Genomic DNA, 23,742 nt, shown 5'->3' with positions numbered 1-23,742 from the left:
CCCACTCTCCTGGCTCCCGGCCTGCTCCTCCAAACCCAGAGGCCCAAACGGGAGCCCCGAGGAGTTCTGGGCCTGAGAGGCCCCCGGACCCGCCCCGCCCCTGCCCGGGCCCAGACGACGTCGCCCACACCTGGACTTCCGGAGGCTTCTTCGGCTTCTGCACCCCCAGCTCCTTCTCATCCAGGTAGCCCAGCGGGACTTCCACTTTGTCTGCAAGATGAAGGGGGAGGGGAGAGACAGGTGGGCTCGGGCGGGGGCAGGGAGGCCAGACCAGAGGCAGGGCCTGGCCGTCAGGAGGCGCCCCCTGGACCAGGCGCGTCCAGGAGGACAGGACCCCAGGTGGCCAAGAGCCCAGGCCAGGCCTGCAGCGCAGGGACCCTCCAAGGACCTTGGGCCCCGTGAGGCCAAAGCCCGGCTGAGGCAGGCTGTAATCCCGGGGTTGGGGCGGGGGGGGGGGCTCCCACCGAGAAGCAGGGAAGGGAGGGTGTGGAGGCCGGGACTGGGAGCCAGCGTCCAAGGCGGCCCGACTCGCAGGCTGGCCACTGGCCGTGGGCCTCCTCCACACCATCTTCCCAACACGCCGCCGAGTGGCAGGGACTCGTGGGAAGTGGCATGTCCACCAGCCCACAGCTCAGGCGAGTGAGCGATTGCCTAAGGGCACCCAGAGCCAGGACCGCACCCAGGAGTGGCCGCCTCCAGGGGCACACGGCGCCCAGAAGCAGGGTGTCCTCCGGGCACCCACCCTCACGGGGCCTCGCCTGCCACCTGGGGCGACACCTGAGGGCTGCCCCGGCCGGAGAGTCCAAGTGAGAGAAGGCGTTTTGCCCAAATGAATCCCGGACCACCAGAAAGGCAGGCAGAGAGGAAGGACCCTCGGAGACGAAGACCTTTGCCGAAGAGGCCGCCCCAAAGCCCCCGCACCGAACGCTGTCTCCGGGCAGGGCAAGGCCACACCACTTCCCACCACCAGCCGGCCTTCCACTAACGGCCGGCACCAACGCTGGCGAGACGGCAGGGACTGGCCCTCAAACGCGGCTGGCGAGATGGGCCGTGAGCAGTGGGCAGTTCCTCAAAGGTTCCCCCCAGGCCCCGCGCTCCCCGGCCCCGCTGCACCCGCGGGAAATGAACACCCGCCCACGGAAGACTGGAGCACAGGGTCACGGGCGGGCGCCATTCACGGCAGCCAGAGAGCACAGCCCAAACCCCCCGGCAGGCGAAGGGAACGTGATTCGGCCACAAGGACTGCCCGGCCGGCGGGGCTCAGGGGCTGAGCACCCATCTAGGAACCAGGAGGTCAGGGTTCGATTCCCGGTCGGGGCACAGGCCCAGGTTGTGGGCTCAGTCCCCAGTGTGGGGCGTGCAGGAGGCAGCCGGTCCATGATTCTCCCTCATCATGGACGTTTCTCTCTCTCCCCCTCTCCCTTCCTCTCTGAAATCAATTAAAATATATTTTTTTAAAAGGAATGAGGTACGGACACGCCCCCACATGGATGGGCCTTGGAAACATGAGGGCAGCCAGGCTTCCAGGCCACAAATGCACGATTCACATACAAGGAACGTCCGGAGCAGACAAACCCACGGGCACAGAGAGTAGATTAGTGGCTGCCGGGGCTGGGACACTGGGGAGGAATGGGGGGGACTGTCCATGGGCACGTGCTGTTCCGGGGTGACAAGTTGTTCAAGAATCGGATAGAGGTGATGGTGCGTGTCCCTGAGAAGATACGGGAAACCACTGCCTAGCGCGCTTTTGAGGAATCAATGTTGTGACGTGAGTCACACCTCCACGCCGCCGCCGTTAACAAGAAAACTCTCGGGGGAGCAATTCTGCAGACAGAAGCTTCAGGGGAGGGCGGCGCCCTTTGTGGGTGAGCAGAGGACTCGGGGTCTCCCGGGGCCTTGCCCCCTCCCGGGACCCAGGTGCCCTCCCCCACTCGTCCGGGCTCAGACCTGGCAGGCCCAGCGGGGCGGGCAGGAGGTGAGCGGGGCTGGCGGGCACGGGCGTGTTGGGATCCGAGGAGACGGCCTCGCCCAGCTTCTTGCCCTCGGAGCCCTCGGGGACCAGGTCGGGGGTGCTGTACCTCCCGTTGACGAGCTCAAACTCCTGGACCTGGGTCAGGGGGAGCAGGGCGGAGGGGGGCGGTGGTCACAGCTCAGACGTACGGGCTGCAGAGCTGCCAGTGCGACTGGGGTGCCCCAGGCTCAGGGAAGATGCCACCTCTGCCCAAGGTTGGCCAAGCCCCAGGCCAACCCCAATCTCCCTGGTTCTCTGCCCTTTGACCTGCCATCCTGGCCTCCAGCACCCCCAAACCACCCCCCAGAGCGGCATTCTGTGCCTGGCTCAGACCCTGGGCAGCGGTGAGAGCCAGGCACGTGCCCTCTGCCCACGGAGCATGCCAGGGCCACGGGCAGCCCGGAAGGGCCTGAGGCTGACTCACCCACCTTCTTCCTCACCAGCGACATGACGCCGATGCGCGTGAGCACGTGCTGCCTCGAGAGGCCCTCGCGGGGCACGCCGTCCGCGAAGGTCTCGGCGCCGTCCGCCCCCGGCTCACACAGGTGCCGCATGAAGAGGGACACATAGGCTCTGGGGTGGGGGGGACTGGGGCTCAGGGAGTGGGGGGCCAGCAAGGACCCTCTGCGAGGGCCGGCAGGACCCCCGGGGAGCCCGCCTGGCCGGAATCATCGTCCCTCCCCCACCTCCCAACCAGGCCCCGGCCCAGGGCCAGGGAAGGGCAGGGAGCCCCCCTGCAGGGGAACCTCCAGGACAGCCCCTGCCCTGCCCAGGCCTGGAGGCCAGCCCCCACAGACCAGAGGGCAGTGAACTCCCCGGCCCCGAGCCTGCCTGGCGGGAGCAGAACCTGCCAGGTGTGCTGGCTGCCCGGCTGGCGCCTGGGCCCCTCAGCCCTTTACCTAAACTCCTTCTCGCTCTTCCCCCGCAGGTCCCGCACCAGCCAGTGCGAGTTGAAGGCGTCCTGGGGCGGCATGCCCCAGCGCATGATGGCGTTCAGGAAGGCCTTCCGCTGGCGGGCATTGAAGCCCAGCACCTGCAGGGCAGGAGCGGAGAACTCGGGATGGGGGCAGGGAGGCGGCAGGGAGAGGGGCAGGGAAGGGGGACGGGGGAGAGGCGGGATGGGGAGAGGGGCAGGGGGAGGGGAGAGGCAGGAGAGGGGCAGGTGAAGGGGAGGGACAAGGGGAGGGGAGGGGGAGGAAACAGAGAGGGCAGACCTAGACCCAGGGTCCATCCCAGCCCCACCTCCACTTGCTGGGACCCTGCACAGACCCCCAGACCCCCCACCTCCCGCCTGGACTCCACACCCCCGGCGGGGGGCAACGCGGGCAGCAGGGGTGAGCTCTTTATTCCAAGAGGGGACAAGATAAATGGGGTGAGGGGAGCTGGGCATGGGGGGGGGCTGGGCATGGGGGGAGCTGGGCATGGGGGAGCTGGGCATGGGGGAGCTGGACATGGGGGGAACTGGGCATGGGGGGAGCTGGGCATGGGGGGAGCTGGGCATGGGGGGGAGCTGGGCATGGGGGGAACTGGGCATGGGGGGAGCTGGGCATGGGGGGAGCTGGGCATGGGGGGAGCTGGGCATGGGGGAGCTGGGCATGGGGGGAGCTGGGCATGGGGGGAGCTGGGCATGGGGGGAACTAGGCATGGGGGGGAGCTGGGCATGGGGGGAGCTGGGCATGGGGGGGAGCTGGGCATGGGGGGAGCTGGGCATGGGGGGAGCTGGGCATGGGGGGGAGCTGGGCATGGGGGGAGCTGGGCATGGGGGAGCTGGGCATGGGGGGAGCTGGGCATGGGGGAGCTGGGCATGGGGGAGCTGGGCCCCACCTCAATGTTGCCTCCCACGCGGGCGAGGAGAGGCGGCAGGGGCTTGTCCCGGTCGCTCTTCAGCTGCCTCCGGGACTGTCGCCGGCCACCTGGGGAGCAGCCCGCCCCCCCCCCCGTCAGCGGGCCCAGAGCAATGGGACACCACCCTCTCCGCCAACTCGCCCAGAACGGGGACCCCTCGGGACGACCCCCGAAGCTGCTGTCGAGCCTGTCCCGACGCCCCAGAGCGCCCCAGGCTGGCCGCCAGCTCCCACCGCAGCCCCAGCCCCGAGACTCACTCTGCCCTTCCGGCCTTTCCTCAAAGTCCTCGTCCTCGTCCTCGGAGCCGATGGAGTACTCAGACTGGTTGTCCGAGAGCTCGTCCTGCCACTCTGGGGCCGGCAGGGGGCACAGGGTAAGCGGTGCCAGCAGCCCCCAGGCCCCCCCCCCCCCGGGCCCTAAACCCCAGCCCAGTGAGTGGCCACAAAAACCGCTTCCTGGGAGCTCGCTTCCTCCTATCAACACCAACACTGTTTCCCAGGGTCAGCCCACCCTCCACCCCATTTCACAGATGGGGAAGCTGAGGCTCGCCCAGGTCACACCGTGGGCAGAGAAGTCACTGGATCACCACACACCTGGTCCCCCAAACACCCAGCAGCCCACACTTGCCCGCAACCCCCCTTCTCCAGGGAGCCCTCCCCACAGCTCCCACTCAGGCGGCTCCCACACAGCGCCTGCCGCCCGGCCCCGGGGGCTGCTGCCCCTGAGGCCCTCTGCCCCCGAGGCACCGCGACCCTCCGCGCCCGACACGCACCCTGGTCCTCCTGGGACGTGTCGTTGTAGTTGACCTGCTTGCGGATGCGCTTGCCCTTGCCCAGGTTGCGGGCCAGGTCCTCCTGCTGCTGCTCGTAGTGGTGCCGCAGCAGCTTCTCCCAGTAGTCGGGGTCCACGTTCTCCTCCTGCTTGATGATCTCCCGCTCCACCTCCTCCTGAGACAGGCGGCGTGAGGCGGGCCGCAGACACAGCCGGAAGGGGAGGGACAGGGTCCGGGGAGGGCGGGGCCAGCAGACACAGAAGCGGAGGGGTGAGCCAGGGAGGGGGCCCCCACCACACCTCTCGTTTAGGGCTCAAGAATGAATTGAAAAGCCTGCCTCCTCCAGGAAGCCTTCCCTGATCAGCCCAGCTTCCTGCCCCGTCAGTCACCACCCTCCCTCCGTTCATCCATCCATTCACTCCCCAAGGGTTTCCGGGCCTTGTGCCGAGTGGAATGAGCCCCGGCCTGGCCTCAAGGGGCTCCCAGTTCCTAAGGGAAAGTGGCTGTGGAGGACGATCAGCACCACAGTCTGGGTGGAGGGTGCTGGGGCCGAGGAGGGGAGACCCGGGAGCTGGCCTTTGGGGTAACAGGGGTTTGCTGGGAGGACAGGTGTGGCCGCGTGGTCCAGGGGGGCCGGATGCTGGCCCAGAGGGGGCGCGGGAGGGGGCGCGGGAGGGGGCGGGGCGGCGGGCAGGCTGGGAAGGCCGTGGACACCGGACCCGGGGCCTCGGACCTACCGCGCCGTCCTCCTCGCGCACCACGTACTGCGCCACCTTGAAGGAGCTCAGGTACTCGTTCATGTTCTGCAGCTCCGTGTCGTCCGTGGCGTCCTGGTTGCGGTCCAGCAGCTTGGAGATGGCCGCGTCGTCGTAGTGGATCACACTGCTGTCCTCCACGTCCTTGTTGTCACCTGCGGGAGGCAGGGTGCGGCGTCGGGGGACAGACGGGGTGCCCAGGTCCCGCCGCAGGGCCCCCGAGTCCCGGTCATGGCTCTTCCCAGTCCCCGCAGGGGCTGCAGCAGAAAATGGGGACCAGAGAGCGAACCCCCCGCCACGGCCCCACTGCCCACCACTGGCAGTCGCGGGCACGCGAGGGGGACAGGGACCCGGCAAACGCCACGGGGAGGCCGGGTGCCGGGAAGGCCTTCTGCAGGCGCAGGAGCAGCTGGGGCGGGCGGGGCGGGGGGCGGGGGGCTACCTGGCGGGGTGCTGCCATGCTTCTTCTTGGCGCCGGCGGCCAGGGCGCCCCCCTTGGAGGACTGGACGTCAGGGATGGGGGTGACGGGCCTCTGGCCCTGAGACATCATGCCTGTGGGCAGAGGCGGCGGGCTGCAGGCCTGGGGACGGTGCCCAGAGACCCCGCCCGGGCCCTCGGCTGGCCAGGAGACGGGGCGGGGGGGGGGCAGGGGAGAGAGGCTGGGCTGGCACCCCCAGGGCCCGGCACCCACCCTCCACGTCGTCCTTGAAGAGCTCCTCGGTGCCGAACTTGAGGATGTCGTCCAGCTCCTGCTTGGTCATGGATCCCGACTTGGAGCCCAGGCCGGGCCGCACCACCAGGTGGGTGAGCATCATCTTGCGCTTGGCCACCTGCGTGATGCGCTCCTCCACCGAGGCCCGCGTCACGAAGCGGTAGATCATCACCTTCTTGTTCTGCCCGATGCGGTGGGCGCGGCTGAAGGCCTGGGGGCGACCTGCCGCTCAGTGCCCGGGGCTCCCCCGAGGGCTGGGGCTCCCCCGAGGGCTGGGGCCGCGGCCGGGCACCACGAGGGGCGGGGCATGCAGGTGCGCACCCTGTGCGGGGCGGGCCGTGGGGCTTTGCGTGGAGACGTGCATGCGCCAGGGTCGCTGTGCGCACTCCCCGTGTCTAGCCCGCATGGTCCCGGGGCCCGTGCAGGTGAACTGGCGTGAGTGTGGGTGTGCAGGGGTGCGTGTGAGGGGCAGCGTGGCCAGTGTGCTGGACGCAAAGGAGCCACAAGGGGCTGATGGGGCTCAGGGAGGTGGGGGCTGCGCCCCCCCAGGAGGGAACCAGTGGGGACTGCTGGAGACGCACGGCCACCCCGTGAGGGCAGCGAGGCCGGAACTGCCCAGCGGTCTGAGCCGAGGCTCTGTGCACCCGCCCGGCACCCGGTGACCCAGGGTAACTGCCTCTTCCTGGGTGACGGCGTAGGTGCCCACACCTGTGCGTGAGACACAAGCCTGTGTGCGTGCCCCTAGAGCAGTGATGGCGAACCTATGACACGCGTGTCAACACTGACACGCGTAGCCATTTCTGATGACACGCGGCCGCTGAGGCGGCCGCATGCCGAGGATGAAACATTTGCTGCTCCTGAGGATGAAACATTTGCGAAATAATGTTTTTTCCTCAAAGTGACACACTACCCGAGTTATGCTCAGTTTTTTGGCGAAGTTTGACACACCAAGCTCAAAAGGTTGCCCATCACTGCCCTAGAGCATAGTGTCCTGTGTGTGTGTGTGCGTGTGTGCGTGCGTGCGTGTGCATGTGTGTGCGTGCCCCTAGAACAGTGGTCGGCAAACTCATTAGTCAGCAGAGCCAAATATCAACAGTACAACGAGTGAAATTTCTTTTGAGAGCCCAACTTTTTAAACTTAAACTTCTTCTAACGCCACTTCTTCAACATAGACCCGCCCAGGCCGTGGTATTTTGTGGAAGAGCCACACTCAAGGGGCCAAAGAGCTGCATGTGGCTCGCGAGCCGGGGTTTGCCGACCACGGCCCTGGAGCACAGTGTTCAGTGTGCGTGTGTGTCCCTGCCCCACGTGGAGTGGCCAGGGCTCCTACCTCCAACCTCCCCGTTCTTTCTCACCTGCTTCACTTGCCCCCTTTCCATCTCTTCATCCCCCCAGCCTCCAGCAGGCCTTCCCGCCACCCCTCCCCGCCCCCGTGCTCCTGTCCCTCCCAAACTGGCCCCTTTGGGTCTCAGGACTGACTGCCCCTCCTGCCTCCTCTGTGGCCTTGGTCCTGGGGTGATGACAGACTGCTGTGTGTCCTCGGGCATGCCCCCGCCCTCTCTGGGCCTGTTTCTTCCTGTGCACAGTGAGGAGCTGGGGGTGGGCAGAGCCTCCACTTCCTCTCCCAGGCCCCTCTTGGGGCTGAGATTCCCGGGGCCCGCCCGGGGGGAAGGGAGGGCCTGAGACACGGAGGGGGAGGAAGGGAGGATCTGAGACGCTGAGGGGGAGGGAGGCCCACAAAACCAGGCGGTCCGGCGTCAGGGCCACCGACCTGGATGTCATTGTGCGGGTTCCAGTCCGAGTCGTAGATGATGACCGTGTCCGCGGTGGCCAGGTTGATGCCCAGGCCACCCGCCCGGGTGGAGAGGAGAAAGCAGAACTGCTGGGCGCCCGGGGCTGAGGAGAGGCGGGTGCCGGGCCAGTGAGTGCGGGTGGGGACAGGGTGGGGACAGAGCAGCCCCCCTGAGCCACCTGAGCTGAGCCCTGGCCGACAGGAGGGGCCAGAACGAGGAGGGAGTCGGCTTTCTTGCCCAGACGAGCCAAGACCAAGCCCGGACGAGGCCTGGAGAGCTCGGCGCCCGGGCCCTCGGGGCTCCCCAGCCCATGATGGGTGAGGGCCCCAGAGCCGCTCAGGGTCACAGCCCCAGAGCCTGGGCTGCCCATCCTGACAGGCGCTCAGGCCCATCAGGACCTGCGTTCGTGCCCCAGGACTGACCGAGCGCCCACAGGAGCGGCAAACAGGTCCCCGAACTGCCCAATGCCTCCCCACCCCACCGCCTCAGGGGGCCAGGGCCACGTCTAGATGTTCTGTGTTCGCCCCCATCTGACATGAGTGGCTGCTTGGGGTGTTGGGGCAGCGGGGCCCAGCCCTGCTCTGAGCGTGGATGCCGGCAAACAGCCACGGGCCCAGGACACGGAGTCCATGGCTACCCGCCGCAGACCTGCCACTGGACGGCCCGGCTCAGCGGGCACTTCCCACGCCACGGCCCTCACTCCGAGCGCACTCCGGCCTCCCGCCCTCCCCGCTCCTCCCCGGGCCAGGGGCCCCGCCCTCGGTCCCCTGGGGAGCACCCCATGGGCAGCACGCGCTCGGCCTGCCCTGCACGGCTGGTCGCTGACGGGCGGCCTAGTGCGATGGTAGAGCCCAGGGCAGCCCCGGCACCAGCTCCGCTTCGTAACCAAAGTGCTACTTCCCCCCCCCCGCCTTCCCCCTGTCTGCTCAGTGCTGAGCAGGGGTTCCCGACCGGGCACCCCCACACCTGGCAGGCCCCAGGAGCGTCCATGGGCTGAACTCCTTTTAGCATAAAACTAAGGGGCGGCTGTGAGGACTCCTGTTAAGGAGTGGTCTGCTTCCCGGGTCCCATCAAGAACCCTGCGGGAGGTGGGGTACCATTGAATCTGTCGATCGCCTCTTGCCGGAGGCCCCCGGTGATGCCGCCGTCAATGCGCTCGTACTTGTAGCCCTCGTACTCCAGGAAGTCCTCCAGGAGGTCCAGCATCTTGGTCATCTGCGGGGGACAGGTTTGGGGCAAACCTCTATCTCTGATTTCCACAAGGACCCTGAATGTCTGAGGACAGGGACCCCCCCGCCCCCCAGTGCCTAGCACAGAGCCGGAGGTATGACAGGTGCCACGGAGGACGAAGGAGCCCTGAGTGCGGAGACATACACGGCGGCCCTGCCTCCGCGCCCACGGTGCCTCCACAGGTGGAACTGCAGGATGGAGCTGGAGGGGGGCCTGGAGCACCACAGCCTGGGGCTCCTCCCGACCCCACCCCCGGGGCCCGTGTTCCTGAGAAGCCAGGCTGCAGGGATGAGGGCGGGGCTATGGCACCAGCCTGGACAGGAAGGCGGGCCCGCCAGGAGGGGCAGGCGGTCTTGACCTCCAGTGTGCCCCGCGCCTTGAGCTTGGCCCCAGCCGGCTCTCCCGGCTGCCTGCGGCATGCAGGGCACCGAGGAGCCACCCGGCTCACAGCCCCACGGGAGGAGCAGCGCCCCTGACCCTGACAGGCTGCCAGCGGGCCGCGCCCTGGGGGGGGGGGGAGCCAGGCAGACCCCGGGCGCTCACCTGGGAGAAGATGAGCACGCGGTGCCCTTCGTCCCGTAGCTTCCGGAGCATCTTCTGCAGCAGCATGAGCTTCCCCGAAGACTTGACCAGGGAGCTGCCGTCGTAGGAGCCATTGGGCAGGACGGGGGCCTCCTGCGGACACAGCGGAAGGTGGGCACGGGGCGCCCCCGCCTCTCTGGCTCTGCACCGAAGGGCCGGCAACGGGCTGAGCGCCGAGCCCAAGCCTGGGTCAGGCGGGGCTCAGCAGGAGCGGATGCGCCTGGGTCACCTGGGCCCGGCCCGCCCCGCGGCCCAGGCCGGGCTCAGACCTGCCCCCCGCCCTCCGTCTCCCTCCAGGACCAGCAGGAGCGGGCCTGGGCTCCGGGTCACCGTAGGGCGGGTCCCAGCAAGGCCAGCCCTGAGCCCCAGCGGGCAGAACGTCAGTCAGAGGCCTCTGCCCTGACGGCGTGGTGAGAGCAGCCTGGGGCCGCCCACAGCTCGCCTGCCACCCTAACTCTGCGCTGGCCTTTCCTCGGGGGCGGGGGTAACCTGGGGGGGGGGGGTAAAGTAGAACCAGAACAGCAGCAGCAGCGGTGACAAAGGCTACTGTTTCTGAGACTGGACGTGCCAGGCTCTCCGTGAGGGCACTTTGTGGGCACCGTCTCGTCTGGTCCTCACCTTCCGGGTAGATGCTATTGTCCCATTTTACAGAGGAAAAACTGAGGCTCCGAGAGGACCAGTAACTTGTGAGACCACAGGGCTGGAGCCAGGGTCCAGTGTCTCCCGCAGGGTTGCACATCAGAGTCAGGGGGGCCCCTCCCCGCCTTCCCGACTCCCTTGGTGACTGAGTGCGGCCAGGTCAGCCCTCAGAACCGTGGCCTGGGGGACCTTGGGGGGACCCAATGCTCCCCATGATTTTATGGGTCACAGGCGGGGCCAAGGCAAGGAGAGGGCCTGCCCAGGCAGTAGACGGGGGCAGGTTTTCAGAAACTCCTGGCACAATGAGGACCCGCATCACCGCCAGGTCCTCAAGGTCAAGAAGCACCACAGCGGTCACGAGCACCTACCATGGCAGCCATGGGCACCTACCACCAGCCACAGGGCTCCTCCCACCAGCCACGGGCACCTACCACGGCAGCCACGGGCACCTACCACGGCAGCCACGGGCACCTACCACGGCAGCCACGGGGAAGAGGTAGGGGTGGTTGCAGCACTTCTTCAGGTCCATCATGATGTTGAGCAGCGACACCTGGTTCCCGCCCCCCTTGGAGTTCAGCGCCTCGAAGTTCCGCGTGAGGATGAACTTGTAGTACTTCCTGCGGCAGAGCAGGGGCACGGAGGAGAGGCGGCTGACACCGGCCACACAGCCTCCCAGAGGGCTCTCTGCAGGGGGCCGGGGGCCGGGGGCCATGCACCCACTTACAGAGGCAGGGGGAGCCCTGAGCGCTGAAGCCACAGGCCTAGAGTCACCCAGCAAGCTGCCGGGGGCACTGAGAACTCAGGCAGCCCCAGACCCCGGGGGCTGAAATCGGAGGAGCAGCCTCAGGGCGGAAGCGTGCGGGAGGTGAGCCCTCCCAGCCGCCCGGGAAGCGGCCCAGGAAGGCCAGTGCGGCCCAGGAAGCGGGGCGGGGCTCCAGGGCAGGCCCCCCGCAGGCCGGGCCCCACTCACTTCTGCATCTGACTCAGCTCCACGCGGACGATCAGCTCGGTCTTGGCCGGCATGTTCTTGAACACGTCAGCCTTGAGCCGCCTCAGCATGTGCGGCCCCAGCAGGTCGTGCAGCTTCTTGATCTGGTCTTCTTTGGAGATGTCCGCAAACTCCTCCAGGAAGCCCTCCAGGTTGCTGCAAGAAGGAGCTGGGGTGAGAGCCAGAAGCCGGGACCAGAGCAGGCCAACGCCCCTCTGCAGAGGGGGTGGGGAGTGGGGGAGGGAGTGGGCCAGCCAGGCCCTGCCGCCTGCCAGGGGGTCACAGGGTGGCCGGCTGGCTGGTGGGCCGGGGGAGCCGGGGAGCCCTGGCCCTGTCCAAAGGGCCCTTTCAGTGTCCGGCTATGCCTGAGTCACCCGCACATCACAGCTCTGAGCACAGGATACCTTCCTCCACCCTGACCCCCAGTCTGGGCAAGAAAATGGGGGCCAGGTGAAGACAAGGAGGCAGGGAAGGAGGTTCTACTGACCGACACTCAGCCTTCATCCTCCTCTCCATCACCACCCGGCCTCCTCCCTCCCATCTGCCACCTGTGTGGTCACTTCCGGTCTTTGTGGAGGGAAAGCAATGAGCCTGGGGTGTAGGGGCAGGGACAGGACCCCTAGAGGACTCGGGGCATCTGGGGAAGATTCGAGGAAAAACAGGACTTTTCCCAAGTGCTCGGCCCGTGGCCCCTCCACGCAGGTCATTTGAGGTGGGCACCGCTAACACTCCCATCCTATATAATAAAAGCCTAATATACTAAGTGTCCAGTCAACCAGTCAGCTGTTCAACCAATCAAAGCGTAATATGCTAATGATATGCTAAGGCCACCCAACTGCTTGCTATGACGTGTGCTGACCACCAGTGGGCAGACTGTCAACAGCCAGCCAGTCCCTATGATGTGCACTGACCACCATGGGGCAGACACTCAGACTGGTAGGTTAGCTTGCCGCTGGGGTCTGGCCGATGGGGACTGAGCCAGACGGTCTAGACACTCTCTGGAGCCCTCCTGCAGTCCCTCTCCAGCCCTGATCATGCACCAGTGGGATCCCTCAGCCTGGCCTGTGGCCTCTTGTAATCCAGGACCTCTCGGGGGATGTCAGAGAGCCAGTTTCGGCCCGATCCCACAGGCCAGGCCGAGGGACCCCACTGGTGCATGAATTCGTGCACCAGGCCTCTCGTTTTAGTGATAAGAGAGCCTGGCCCTGTGAGTGTCCTGGAGCAGGACACGGATACTTCTTCCCACTCCCCCGCCCACCCCACCCGCCTCACCCACCCCGCCTGCTGCCCCGCCCACCCTGCCTGCTGCCCCGCCCACCCCCCACCCCCACCCCCACCCCGCCCCGCTCACTTGAACCGCTCTGGAGTCAGGAAGTTGAGCAGGTGGAACAGCTCCTCCAGGTTGTTCTGAAGGGGGGTCCCCGTCAGCAGCAGCTTGTAATCAATCTTGTAGCTGTTCAGGACCCTGAAGAACTGAGGGGAGAGGGGGGTCAGGGCGCGGCGGCCGCCTGGCCAGCGCGGCCGGGGGTGGGTGGGGGGGTCGGCGCCGCTACCTTGGACTGGTTGTTCTTGAGCCGGTGGGCCTCGTCCACCACGAGGCAGGCCCACTCGATGGAGCCCAGGATGGCCTGGTCGATGGTGATGAGCTCGTAGGAGGTGAGCAGCACGTGGAACTTGATCTGCACCTCTCTCTGGAGGGGAGAGCGGCGTTTGGGTGGGAGACAGAGGTGAGGAGGAGGAGCCGGAGCCCCCAGGGAGGCCCCGGGACCGAGGGAAGACACCGGCCACCAGGCCGAGGCCCAGAGCACCGACCGCTCCGAGACCGCCGTGCTGAGAAAGGAGCCAGCTCACTCACCCCTCAGAACCGCTGCGTGGGCGGCCTGGTCCTCACGGACCCTCGTCTCGTCCCCACAAGCCATTCAGCCCCGTTGTCACTGTCCCCGTTTACAGCTCTGGGGGCCCAGGATGGACGTTTTCCGTGGCCAACGAAAGGCAGAGCCAGGACAGTGAAGGGGACCCGGCACGTGGGGCTTAATGCAGTGCAGCTGCCGACTTAAAACGCTTATAATTTTGTTGCTGAGTTTGTTTCCTAAGACAAGGCCAGTGGGACGATGGAGCCCAAGCTCACGCGAGACAGGTCTCAGCCCCTGCTCCCTTCCCCGCCCAGCCCCCCGCACTGCAGCTCCTGTGAGCACCACTGGGGGGGCGCTGGCCGGAGTGCTTCTCGGAGTGTGGTCCGGGCACCACGAGCGTCTGCATCACCCGGGACCTGGTCAGAAACGCAGCTCAGGCCCCGCCCCAGAGCGGCTGGACCAACCTGGTGACCCTGCCTGCCCCGTGCTGGCTCACTCGGCCGGCCCTCCACCGCTCTCTGCCCGTCACCTCCAGTTCACTGAGACGACGCCCAGGCACAGGTGGCTTGCCAGAGGTCACACAGGGGTGAGTCATGTCACCCCAAAATTCCTCCAGAACCTCAGCAGGGGGCCTTTTTTGGGAGCTCGGGCCTTGGCAGGGGTAATTAGTTAAGATGAGGTCAAGCCCACAACCCGGCCCGGGTTGGTCAGTGACTGAGCATCGACCTATGAACCAGGAGGTCACAGTTCGATTCCCACTCAAGGCACATGCCGGGGCTCTGGGCTTGATCCCCAGTAGGGGGCGTGCAGGAGGCCGCCACTCGACAATGTTTCTCATCAGTTTTTCTACCTCTCTTTTCCTCTCCCTTCCCCGCTTTAAAAAGCAATGAAAACATTTTTTAAAAAGACTTGGTCACCGCCTTAAAAACAACAAAAGGATGAGTAGGGTGGGCCCTAAAGCCAATGAATGGTGCCTTTATGAGACACAGACACAAAGGGGATGGCATGTGACAGGGCAGGGACCGCAGCGAGGCGTCTGCCAGCCAGAGCCCGCCTGCAGCCGAAGCTGGAGGAGGCGGGAGGGTCCGCCCCAGAGGGTCTCCCGCGGGGAGGGCGTGTCCAGCCGGCACACTGCCCTCAGACTCGGGCCTCGGGGACTGGGGAGACCAAGTTCCTGCTCCGTGGCCCCCCTCAGGACACGGGGCAGCAGTAACTGCCTCGAGAGAAGCCTCCGTGTGCGGAGACCCCGAGGGGAGGGACCCCGACGGACCGCAGAGCCCCTGTGGCCTCAAGGCAGACAGTGGCCTCCGGGGGACGAGGGCGCTCACCTTCATGCGGAACACCTTCTTCCCACTCCGAATGGCGTTGTCCTCGAAGGAGAACTCGTTCTCCCGGATCACGGAGCGGCTCTCCTTGTCTCCCGTGTAGGTGACCACGTAGAAGTCGGGGGCCCACATCTCGAACTCGCGTTCCCAGTTGATGATGGTGGACAGGGGCGCACTGACCAGGTACGGCCCCTTGGAGTGCCCCTGGCGAGAGACGAGCGCGGTGAGGCTGCCTGCCCACAGCGGGCGCTGCCCCCCACTCCCCCCGCTGCCCATGGCCTCCCACCCGCCCCCCCCACGGCCTCCCACCCGCCCCCCCCCCACGGCCCCGCGCCCACCTCCTTGTACAGGGAGTAGAGGAAGACGATGGTCTGCACCGTCTTGCCCAGGCCCATCTCGTCGGCCAGGATGGTGTCGGTGCCCTGGGCCCAGGAGAAGCGCAGCCAGTTGAGGCCCTCCAGCTGGTAGGGGTGCAGCGTGCCCCCCGTGGAGTCAATGTACCACGGCTGCTTGTCGAACTTGACCGTGGGCTGCGGGGGAGTTCAGACACCCTGAATCCCGGGCCCCCAGAGCCCCCCCCCTCCCATTGGCACACAGCTCCCACGCCTCTCACTGCTGCTACCTCCGTCACCCCTCAGGCCTCAGCCGAAACGCCGCCGCCTCCGGAGCCCTCTCTCCCAGCTGTCCCACCGCGGCAGCCCCGCACCTCTCCCGTCGGGACAGTCCCGACGGCTAGATTCTCTGACACTGAGCGCCGGCTGTGGCCACCGCCTTGGCCCTGCTCAGTACTGCTCCTCCCTGCCCCACGCGGGCCTGGGACACAGCGGGCGTTCAGGCAGCACCCGCTCGGTGCCCGCCTAGACTCTTCATGGCCCAGACACCACCCTCCTGCTCCCTTCACCCTGCAGCTCAAGGCCTCCCCCCATGGGGTCCTCCCGATGTGCCAGGCCCAGTCACCTTCCCTGGCACCCCACAGGCCCAGGTGTACACCCCCCAGTGGCCCCTGGGGGATGGGCAGGGCCCTGTCCCCCCAGGGCTAGGTGCTGGCAGACACCCCAGAGAGGTTTGCCAAACGAACACAAGACCGCCATCCGCTTCCTGGTGGGCGCAATTCCCCCCGGGGGGGTAAGGGGGTTCCCTCCCCCCGCCCCCCGTGAACAGGTGAGACTGGTGTGTAATTGGCTGTGATGCCCCTGAAGCAGACACGCTTTCTTATTTGAACGCGTGGAATTAGCTCATCTAAAGTAATGAACCTCCATGAGCCATTTGACCCCCCGTTTGTGCACAGGGAACCCACATTTCAACCTGCACAGGAAGCCAAGGCCCAGTCCCCTGCACAGCTGCCCCTCTGCATGAGGTGGGGGCCCTAGCCACAGGGTGTGAGCTCCCCCCGGGGACGCCTGGCGTGAGGGGTCTGAACTGCAGGCGTGGCAGCCCCTACTGCGTGGGCGAGGCCCTGGCCCCCCCCCCCCCCCCCCCGCTGCTGCCCCGCTCACATCCACGATGGGCGTGTCCGGCGGCCTCTCCTGCTTGTCGTCCTTCAGCTTCTTGCCCTTCTTGACCAGCCTCTTGGGCAGCCGGGCGTCCTCCCCCAGCATCAGCTCCCTGGGGAGAGGGCGGGGGCAGGTGAGCGCAGCTCAGGCGGCAGGAGCGGGAGCCGGGGCGGGGCGGGGGGCGGGGGGCGGGGCGGCCCACCTGTGGCCCCAGTAGGCTTGCTTCAAGCTGTCGTAGCAGGGGATGTCGATGTCATCGATCTCCCAGGTGCACTGGTCGTAGGACAGGTCCTTCCACTTGATCAGGTAGTGCACGTCCCCCTTCTTGTCGAAGCTGCAACACAGCGGCCAGACATGGAGGGCGGGCACCCAGGACGCCCCCTTCCCCCGCCACAAGGCCAGTGGGAGGGAGGGAGGGAGGGAGGGGCAGAGGCCGCCATAGCAGAGGAGCAAAGAGCCAGCGTCCTTTGTCCTTTCCTTCCTCTGGTGCAGCTGGGAGTCGCAACGTCGTGGGGTGTGGACACAGAAGCCTGAGGCTCCGCGTGCGACCTTCCCCCCACTGACCAGAGGCCACCCTTCCCCCCACTGACCAGAGACCACCCTTCCCCACACGGACCAGAGGTGGCTCTTTTCTAACTGGAAGTGGACGACCTGGAGCCGTGCCCACAGGACTCGATTCCCGCAGGTGCAGCGCCCTCTTCTGGAGGCCCCGGGACACAGGGGCCGGAGGACCAAGCCAGCAGCTGGGTGCCCCCGCCACCCCACGCCGCACTTCCGCGGGGTGCCCGTCACAGGCGGCTGTCAGTGTCACGGTGCCCTCTGTGTGTGACTGGAACTGTCCTCCACCGCCGTGTGACAACCCCTCCGCTGGCCAGTCAGGTCCCCGACGGCGGGGCCTCGGCCTCTTCCTCCTGCCCCCCCCCCCCCCCCCGCACACATCCGGGCCCTGCGCGGGGCCGCCCCCGCCCGCACACACCTGTGGTTCAGGATGCGGTGGATCATCATCCACTCGGGCTTGATGCCGTAGCGGTAGAAGCGCTCCTCCATCTTGGCGTGGAGCGGGTCCTTGCTCTTCCTCTTCTCGCTCTTGCCCTCCTCGTCGCCAGAGCCGTAGTCGAAGGGCGGGGGCTCGTCCATGTCGTTCTTTCTTTGGTAGTTGCGGTACATCACCGTGTGGTACAGCTCCAGCTGCTCCCCGACGGGCAGAGGTTACCAGGGAGATGGGCTGTGGCCCCCGTGGCCCCCTGACCCAGCCCCCCAGCCCTCAGCCCGGGTCGAGGCAGGACAAGCCTCCCCTTCACCTCCCCCCCCAGCAGGGGAAGCTGAGCCTTCGCCCACGGCCCGGTGGCTCACCTGCAGCTCCTTCACCCAGGAGCAGTGCCAGTAGGAGAGCCCGGCCCACTTGACGAAGAACTCCCGCTCCGGGATGCCCTCCAGAGGCTTGGGTGGGGGGACGCTGGGCTCCATGTCGGGCCCGGGCAGCCCCCCCATGAAGGGGGTGGGGGGCTCCGTCCATCTCCAGTGCAGGATCCGCTGAACTTTGCCCTTCAGGGGCGGACACTGTGGAGAGAGCAAGGTCGCCCAGGTCAGGGCTTGGCTGCAGGGCCCCGCCCGGAGGATCCTGTGACAGCAGGCAGGGGAGCTGCACTGCTCCCCGAGTCAGAAAGCACCCCCGTGACCCCACAGCACAGACCTGCCCTCAGGAGCCGTGTGCTGTGCACAGATGGGCATGTGGGTCTGCATGCATCCCACACACAGACAGACGGGAGCCCAGGTGCACACGGGAGGGCTGGCCACAGCACCGCCCAGGACTCAGGGGTGGCCCGGGGGGCAGCTCAGAGCAGCGGGCATTTGGTGACTGGGGGGCACCGGTGGGGGGTGTCCGCAGAAACTGAGGCGCCAGCCCCGGGGGCCTCCTACCCTCTCACCACCCCAGCTCTGGGACAGAGCCAGGCCCTGCGTGGGTCTGATGGACAGTTCTGTGGCTGCGTGGCCTTAGGCAAGTCACTTTACCTTCCTGAGCCCCGTTTGCTCAGCTAGAAATGGGGATACGCCCAGCGGGTGGCTCACTGGGTGAAAGCAAAGGCCCCGTACTTGGAGACGCAGTGAGCCTTAAAGGGATGCCCAATACACTGGCTGCGGCGGGAGGGTGGGACTGTCACCGCCACCTGTCTCTTTAACGGCCGTTTTCAGGCTCCGGTGAGAGAACTGCCGCTGAGTGTTAAGGGGACTGAGCAGCAGACCCGCTGGGCGAAGTGGTGGGCAGGCTCCGGGCGCTGGGGATCTGCGGTGGGCGGGGCTCGGGCTTAAGCTAGAGGCCTTGGGGGCGGGGCGAGAAGGGCGTGGCCTTGGTGGGTGGGGCTTGGAACACCGTAGGTGTGGCCTCAGCGGGTGGAGTGGTACTGCTGGAGGCGTGGCTTGGCCTTATGGGCGTGGCCTTTTTGTGGGGGCGTGGCCTGCGCCGGCCTCTAAGCGCTGGGTCTTGCGGGCGAAGGCCAGGCCGGGCGCGGTGGGCGGGGCCTGGCCGGCGGGGCGGGGCGTGCGCGCGCGGCGGGCGGTAACACTCACAGTACAGCGCGGGCAGAGCCATTCACCGTTTGGGATCTCGGGCAGCGGCGGGTTGAGGCAGTGCAGGTGGTAGGAGGAGGGGCAGGCGTCGCAGCAGAGCAGCTCGCCGCCGTCCTTGCACACGCGGCAGAACTCCATGTGGTCGTCCTCCTCCTCGCCGCCCTCCTCCTCCTCGTCGTCGTCCTTCGGCTCCCACTGGATCCCCTCCTTCTCCTGGAGGGACAAGGACCGGTGGAGGCGCCCTGGGCCCAGACCCCCTCCACCTGCGTGGGACCCCCCCACACTCGGCACCCCCCACGTTCTGTCCCCAGATGACCAGCGCGGGGGTCTGGGAGCCAGGGCGGACCGCACCGCGGGGCCGCTTACACAGTGCGGGCAGCTCCACTTGCCCTCGGGGGCCTTCTCCAGCTCCGGGTCCAGGCAGACCAGGTGGTAGGCCCGCGGGCAGGTGTCGCACAGGATGATCTCGCCGCCCTGCTGGCACACCTCGCAGTAGTCCTGGTGGTCCGTCTCGTAGCCGTCACCATCGTCGACTGGGGAGGGGCAGAGGTGGCCATGCGGGCTGCGTCCCCCTGCCCAAGGCCCGCCCAGTCTCCACCCGAGGCCGCCCTGGCACACGAGCACTTAATAGATGTTGGATGAATGGATGGTGGGTGGACAGACAGGGTGAATGAATGTTGGGGGTAATGGTTGAGGAAATAAACGGGTAAAGAGATGGAGAGAAGATGGATAGAGGAAAGGAAGGAAGGGTGGGAGGAGGGGAGGGAGGGAGGGAGGGAGGGATGACAGGTAGGACAGGCAGGGGAGGGGGGGAGGGGGCAGGTGGGAGAGGAGTGGGTGACTGAATGGGTGGGTGATGGGTGATGGATGGGCACTTCTCCGGTGCCCTCTCTGCTCATGCAAATGCCCTGGCCCTCCTCCTGCCACCTGCCCTGCATCACAGGGACAGGGCCCCTCTCCGACCATGGGCCCCAGGGCTGAGGGAGCACAAGGAGCTGCCTAGCTGAGGCCGGAGGAGGCTGGGCACCAGGACACCTCCCCTGCTTCCCCGAGGGACCCCTGCACCCCCACACCCACAGGGCGGCCAGGGAGCCTGCGGCGGGAAAGCCTACTCCTCTTCCTCTTGCGCCGCCTCTTGCTCTTCCTCCCCGGCGCTGCGGAGCACTCGGAGCGCACCGAGGGGCTGTGGACACTGGCGCTGTCCAAGTCCGACTCCTCCCGCTCATCCTCCTCGCTCTGCAGGGGCGGGAGGACCCTGTGAGCCCCGAACCCGCCCGGGGGGCTCATCCCGAGGGCTCCCTGGCCTGGGCAGAGGGGCCGGGGGCAGGGCATGTGACGGCTCTGGGGGCACAGGGCTCTGCGGTTCATCTAGTCTCCGCCCCCAGCCGGAACCCCCTCCGGAAGCCATGCTCTGAGCCCTCAGAGAAGCCCCATGTCCCACCTCAGTGCCGCCCCCAGGCCATGCCCTCCACCTTGCCAACTCCTCCAGGTCCGTCCCTCAAGGACACCTCCCCAGATCTCCCTAACGGGACCTGTTGCACGGCCTGTGTGCCAGTCTGGCCTGCGCCATCTGCCTGTCGCTGGCTGTCTCCCAGTGTGATGCCCAAAGCCCTGCCAGACGGAGCCTCTGGAGCAGGGCCACGCGGCTCAGCAGACACCGCACGTCAGCACGTGCTCAACCAGCGTCTGCTGAGCCGGGCGGCCGCCCAGCTCCACGCGGGGCCACGCCCGCCGCTCACGCTCCCTCCGGAGCAGCTAAACCCAAGCCCGGTCCGTTGCCTCTCCCCAGGGACGGAGCAATGGCTTCCATGTCCGGCCTCGGCGGGCTGGGGCGAGGCGAGGGAGCAAGTGCCCGGTGCAGGAGGGGGTGAAGGGGGGCCAGGGCGCCCCCTACAGAGAGGTGACCAAGTGCTCCGGTGGCTCCCTCGGGGTCAGTCTGACCTGGTGCGGAGCTGGCCCTGGAGGACCCGGAGCCCCGCCTGGCCCTGCCCCCATGCCGCCTTCCCGGGGCCCAGCCTGGCCCTGCCCCCTGCCGCCTTCCCGGGGCCCCGCCTGGCCCTGCCTCCATGCCGCCTTCCCGGGGCCCAGCCTCGCTGACCTGAGCACCAGGCCCCATCAGGACGCCCAGGGGGCAGCTGACCCTCCCACCTGCTGCCCAGATGGGGTGGCAGCTGAGGGCAGCGAGCACCAGGACTGAGCCCCAGTTCAGCAGGTGGGCCCCACGCCCAGTCCAAGCTGCAGGCCTTGGGAAGGATCTAGTCTGAGCCCCTCACCAGTCAGGTTGGGAAACTGAGGCCCAGCAGGCCTGTGGGTAGAATGGGAGAGTGGGAAAGAGGAGGACCTGCCCCCAGGCCGCTTCAGGAGAAGGAACCCACAGCCCAGCCCTGCTTTCCACAGCACCCCAACCTTGGCACACCCACGCAACGCATCTCAGGGCTGCTCACATGCACACCCCCCCCAGACACTCCTGAGTAACGTGGGCTTGCTGTCTCACACCCACACCGACACCTCCCAGTCCCCGTGTCTCTCTCACACCCTCACACACACATGCTCACTCTCACACGCTCACACACTCACACACACGCTCACACACTCATGCTCACACACACACTCACACATTCACACACACGCTCACACACACAAAAACATGCTCAGTCACTCTCACATGCTCACACTCACACTCACACACATATGCTCACTCACTCTCACCCCCTCACACACACGCTCACACACACAAAGAAATGCTCAGTCACTCTCACATGCTCACTCACACACTCACACTCACATGCTCACTCACTCTCATACCCTCACTCACACACACGCTCACACACACACAGACATGCTCACTCACACACACGCTCACACACACATGCTCTCACACACACACACACTCATGCTCACACATATACTCACTCTCACACCCTCACTCACACAGACATGCTCACTCTCACACGCTCGCTCACACACACACACACATATGCTCACTCTCACACACACGCTCACACACTCATGCTCACTCACACACACACACGCTCACATGCTCACACACTCATGCTCACACGCTCACACACTCATGATTACTCACATGCTCACACACACATGCTCACTCACTCTCACACGCTCACTCACACACTCACTCACAGGCTCACACACTCATGCTCACACGCTCACTCACTCTCACACGCTCACTCACACGCTCACACACACACATGCTCTCACACGCTCACTCACACGCTCACACACTCACGCTCACCGAGGAGCCTTTCTTCCTCTTGCCGCCCATGCCTCCGAGGCGGAACTTGAGCGCCGCCACCTTCTTGCCCTTGCCCTTCTTCTTGGCGTCCTTGGAGCCTTTGAGCTTCTTCCGCACGCCGGGCCCTGGAGGCACGAGGAGGAAGCACGCGGTTCGCTCAGCCTCACAGCAGCGCCACGAGGAGAGGGTCGTGTTCACTGTGGCCCTTTCCCATGAGCACCTGGGGCTCAGAGAGGTCAGGCCCTGCCTCGGCTGCACAGCATGGCAGGGGGGTGGGGGGAGCCAGAGAATAACCCGGCCTAGCTCTGCCCCGGGCACCAGGCGGCCCTCTTCTCGGACAGCAGACACCCCGCCATCTCGGGAATAGCCCTGTCCTGTCCCCTCCCCCCAGAAAGGAGCTGTCCCCAGTGGAGCCACGGCCAGCAGGCCCCTCCCCTCTGGACCACACCTGGGCCCTGGAGGGCTGATCTGGGGCAGGAAGCTGCCAGCCTCGGTCAGCCCCACGCCTGGGCAACGCTGGCACCTCCAGACCACCCTGACCTCTGCCATCCCCCCAAATGCTGGCTCCTGGGGCCAGCAGGGCGGAGGCGGTTTTGTGGAGTTGGCCCCAGAACAGGCAGCCACCTGAGGAGTAAGGGCCCGAGCACCCCTCCCGCAGGGCGGACCGGGGGAGGTGGGCCTGGGCGCAGTGAGTTCCAGCCGCATCGCGTGCAGGGAGATGGGGCTGGGGGCCCGGCAGCACCCTCAGCGGCGCCGTGGAAAAGCCATTTCAATCTCTCAGGCTCTGAATACGCAGCCCAGGGAATCAACAGCTCAGCGCTGGAGCCCGAGAGGAAATGAGAAAGCAGGGCCGCGTGCAGGCCAGAGGCCAGCGAGGGGGCAAGCAGGAGCCGGCTCGAACCCATGTCACTCTGCCTCCGGGCCCTGCAGGGACCTGGCCAAGGGGCACAGCGTCCCAGAAGGCAAAGCCCCTCGGGGCTGAAACAAGGAGTCCCCGAGCCCCGAGTGCCCCCTCAGAGCCCAGTCAGGGCATCGGAAGGCGGATCTGCCCTGGCCCCACCACTGGGAGCCCTCAGAGATCAGCGCGCCCACCTGCCACGGGCCAGACACCCCACCCAGGGAGGCCCCGGGGAAGCCAAGGCGCAGAGAGCCTCTGCTGTCCCTGGCACCCCCACCGGACACCCCACTGAGGCCAACTGGTATCGGGGCCCCCTTCCAGGGCTCCCCAGAAGCCGGCCCTGGCCACAGGGCAAGAGGGGTCACGGGCTCACCTTGGGCCCGTTCTCCCCGGGAACGGCACAGCCTCACGCGTGAGACCCCTGACTCTCAGCAGCCTGGGCCTCCCCGGCCCTTCCTCACACCCAAGTCGCAGGGGCCAGGGCAAAACTCCCCAAGCTCTGAGCACCCCCCGCCCCCTCCAGCTTCTCCCCAGCCCCTAAGGAGCTCCAGTGCCCCTGCAATACAGCCGAGAAGGGCCATGTGGGTCAAGGTCAACCAAGGCCCTGGGTCCTTGACAGAGACCGGCCTGGAAGGGCTCCTGCCAGCAGGCTGGGTGCCACCCCCACCCGCAGCCTTACCCTTGCCCTCTTTGGTCTTGGCCTTGCGGATGGGCACGGGCTGGGGCGCCTGCTGGGGGCTGACAGCCAGCGGAGGGGCGATGGTGACCGTCTCCACGGCCGCAGCCACGGCCGCCGCGGCCGCCGCCGCCGAGCTGCCCTTGAAGGGGTTGTTGGCGCTGAACTCCCGCCACTTGGCGCCCAGGACGGTCATCATTTTGGACATGGGGATCTTTGGGTTCTTCTTGGCAATGAGAGGCCTATGGGGGGGGGGGGGGACAGGAAGGTGAGGGCAGGGCCGTGGAGGGGGTGACCCCACGTGACCCAGCAGAGCCCCCATCTCCCACACCTGGGACAGGCAGCGCC

The 23,742-nt window shown here is 66.8% G+C and overlaps 1 protein-coding gene across 1 annotated transcript in view; it reads right to left on the bottom strand.

The window, feature by feature from the left end:
- CHD5 (chromodomain helicase DNA binding protein 5) overlaps positions 1 to 23,742 on the bottom strand; it is a gene marked incomplete at both ends in the record, with an annotated part of 54,184 nt that overhangs the window by 12,082 nt on the left and 18,360 nt on the right. The window contains 28 exons of the mRNA XM_079776411.1: positions 131 to 210; positions 1,948 to 2,107; positions 2,440 to 2,584; positions 2,911 to 3,044; positions 3,836 to 3,924; positions 4,114 to 4,206; positions 4,629 to 4,803; positions 5,366 to 5,538; positions 5,826 to 5,936; positions 6,076 to 6,307; positions 7,868 to 7,992; positions 8,987 to 9,104; positions 9,663 to 9,794; positions 10,816 to 10,957; positions 11,311 to 11,484; positions 12,680 to 12,801; positions 12,882 to 13,019; positions 14,510 to 14,710; positions 14,845 to 15,036; positions 16,003 to 16,111; positions 16,202 to 16,333; positions 16,976 to 17,187; positions 17,353 to 17,559; positions 18,568 to 18,780; positions 18,934 to 19,100; positions 19,680 to 19,803; positions 21,821 to 21,945; positions 23,398 to 23,636. Coding sequence (XP_079632537.1) covers positions 131 to 210; positions 1,948 to 2,107; positions 2,440 to 2,584; positions 2,911 to 3,044; positions 3,836 to 3,924; positions 4,114 to 4,206; positions 4,629 to 4,803; positions 5,366 to 5,538; positions 5,826 to 5,936; positions 6,076 to 6,307; positions 7,868 to 7,992; positions 8,987 to 9,104; positions 9,663 to 9,794; positions 10,816 to 10,957; positions 11,311 to 11,484; positions 12,680 to 12,801; positions 12,882 to 13,019; positions 14,510 to 14,710; positions 14,845 to 15,036; positions 16,003 to 16,111; positions 16,202 to 16,333; positions 16,976 to 17,187; positions 17,353 to 17,559; positions 18,568 to 18,780; positions 18,934 to 19,100; positions 19,680 to 19,803; positions 21,821 to 21,945; positions 23,398 to 23,636 — 4,264 coding nt within the window. The remainder of the gene's footprint in view (positions 1 to 130; positions 211 to 1,947; positions 2,108 to 2,439; positions 2,585 to 2,910; positions 3,045 to 3,835; positions 3,925 to 4,113; positions 4,207 to 4,628; positions 4,804 to 5,365; positions 5,539 to 5,825; positions 5,937 to 6,075; positions 6,308 to 7,867; positions 7,993 to 8,986; positions 9,105 to 9,662; positions 9,795 to 10,815; positions 10,958 to 11,310; positions 11,485 to 12,679; positions 12,802 to 12,881; positions 13,020 to 14,509; positions 14,711 to 14,844; positions 15,037 to 16,002; positions 16,112 to 16,201; positions 16,334 to 16,975; positions 17,188 to 17,352; positions 17,560 to 18,567; positions 18,781 to 18,933; positions 19,101 to 19,679; positions 19,804 to 21,820; positions 21,946 to 23,397; positions 23,637 to 23,742) is intronic.

Source organism: Cnephaeus nilssonii, assembly GCF_951640355.1.
Source record: "Cnephaeus nilssonii genome assembly, chromosome: 7".
Taxonomy (NCBI): domain Eukaryota; kingdom Metazoa; phylum Chordata; class Mammalia; order Chiroptera; family Vespertilionidae; genus Cnephaeus; species Cnephaeus nilssonii.
The sequence above is the reverse complement of the archived record's forward strand: the minus strand, read 5'-3'. Positions and strand labels throughout refer to the sequence as shown.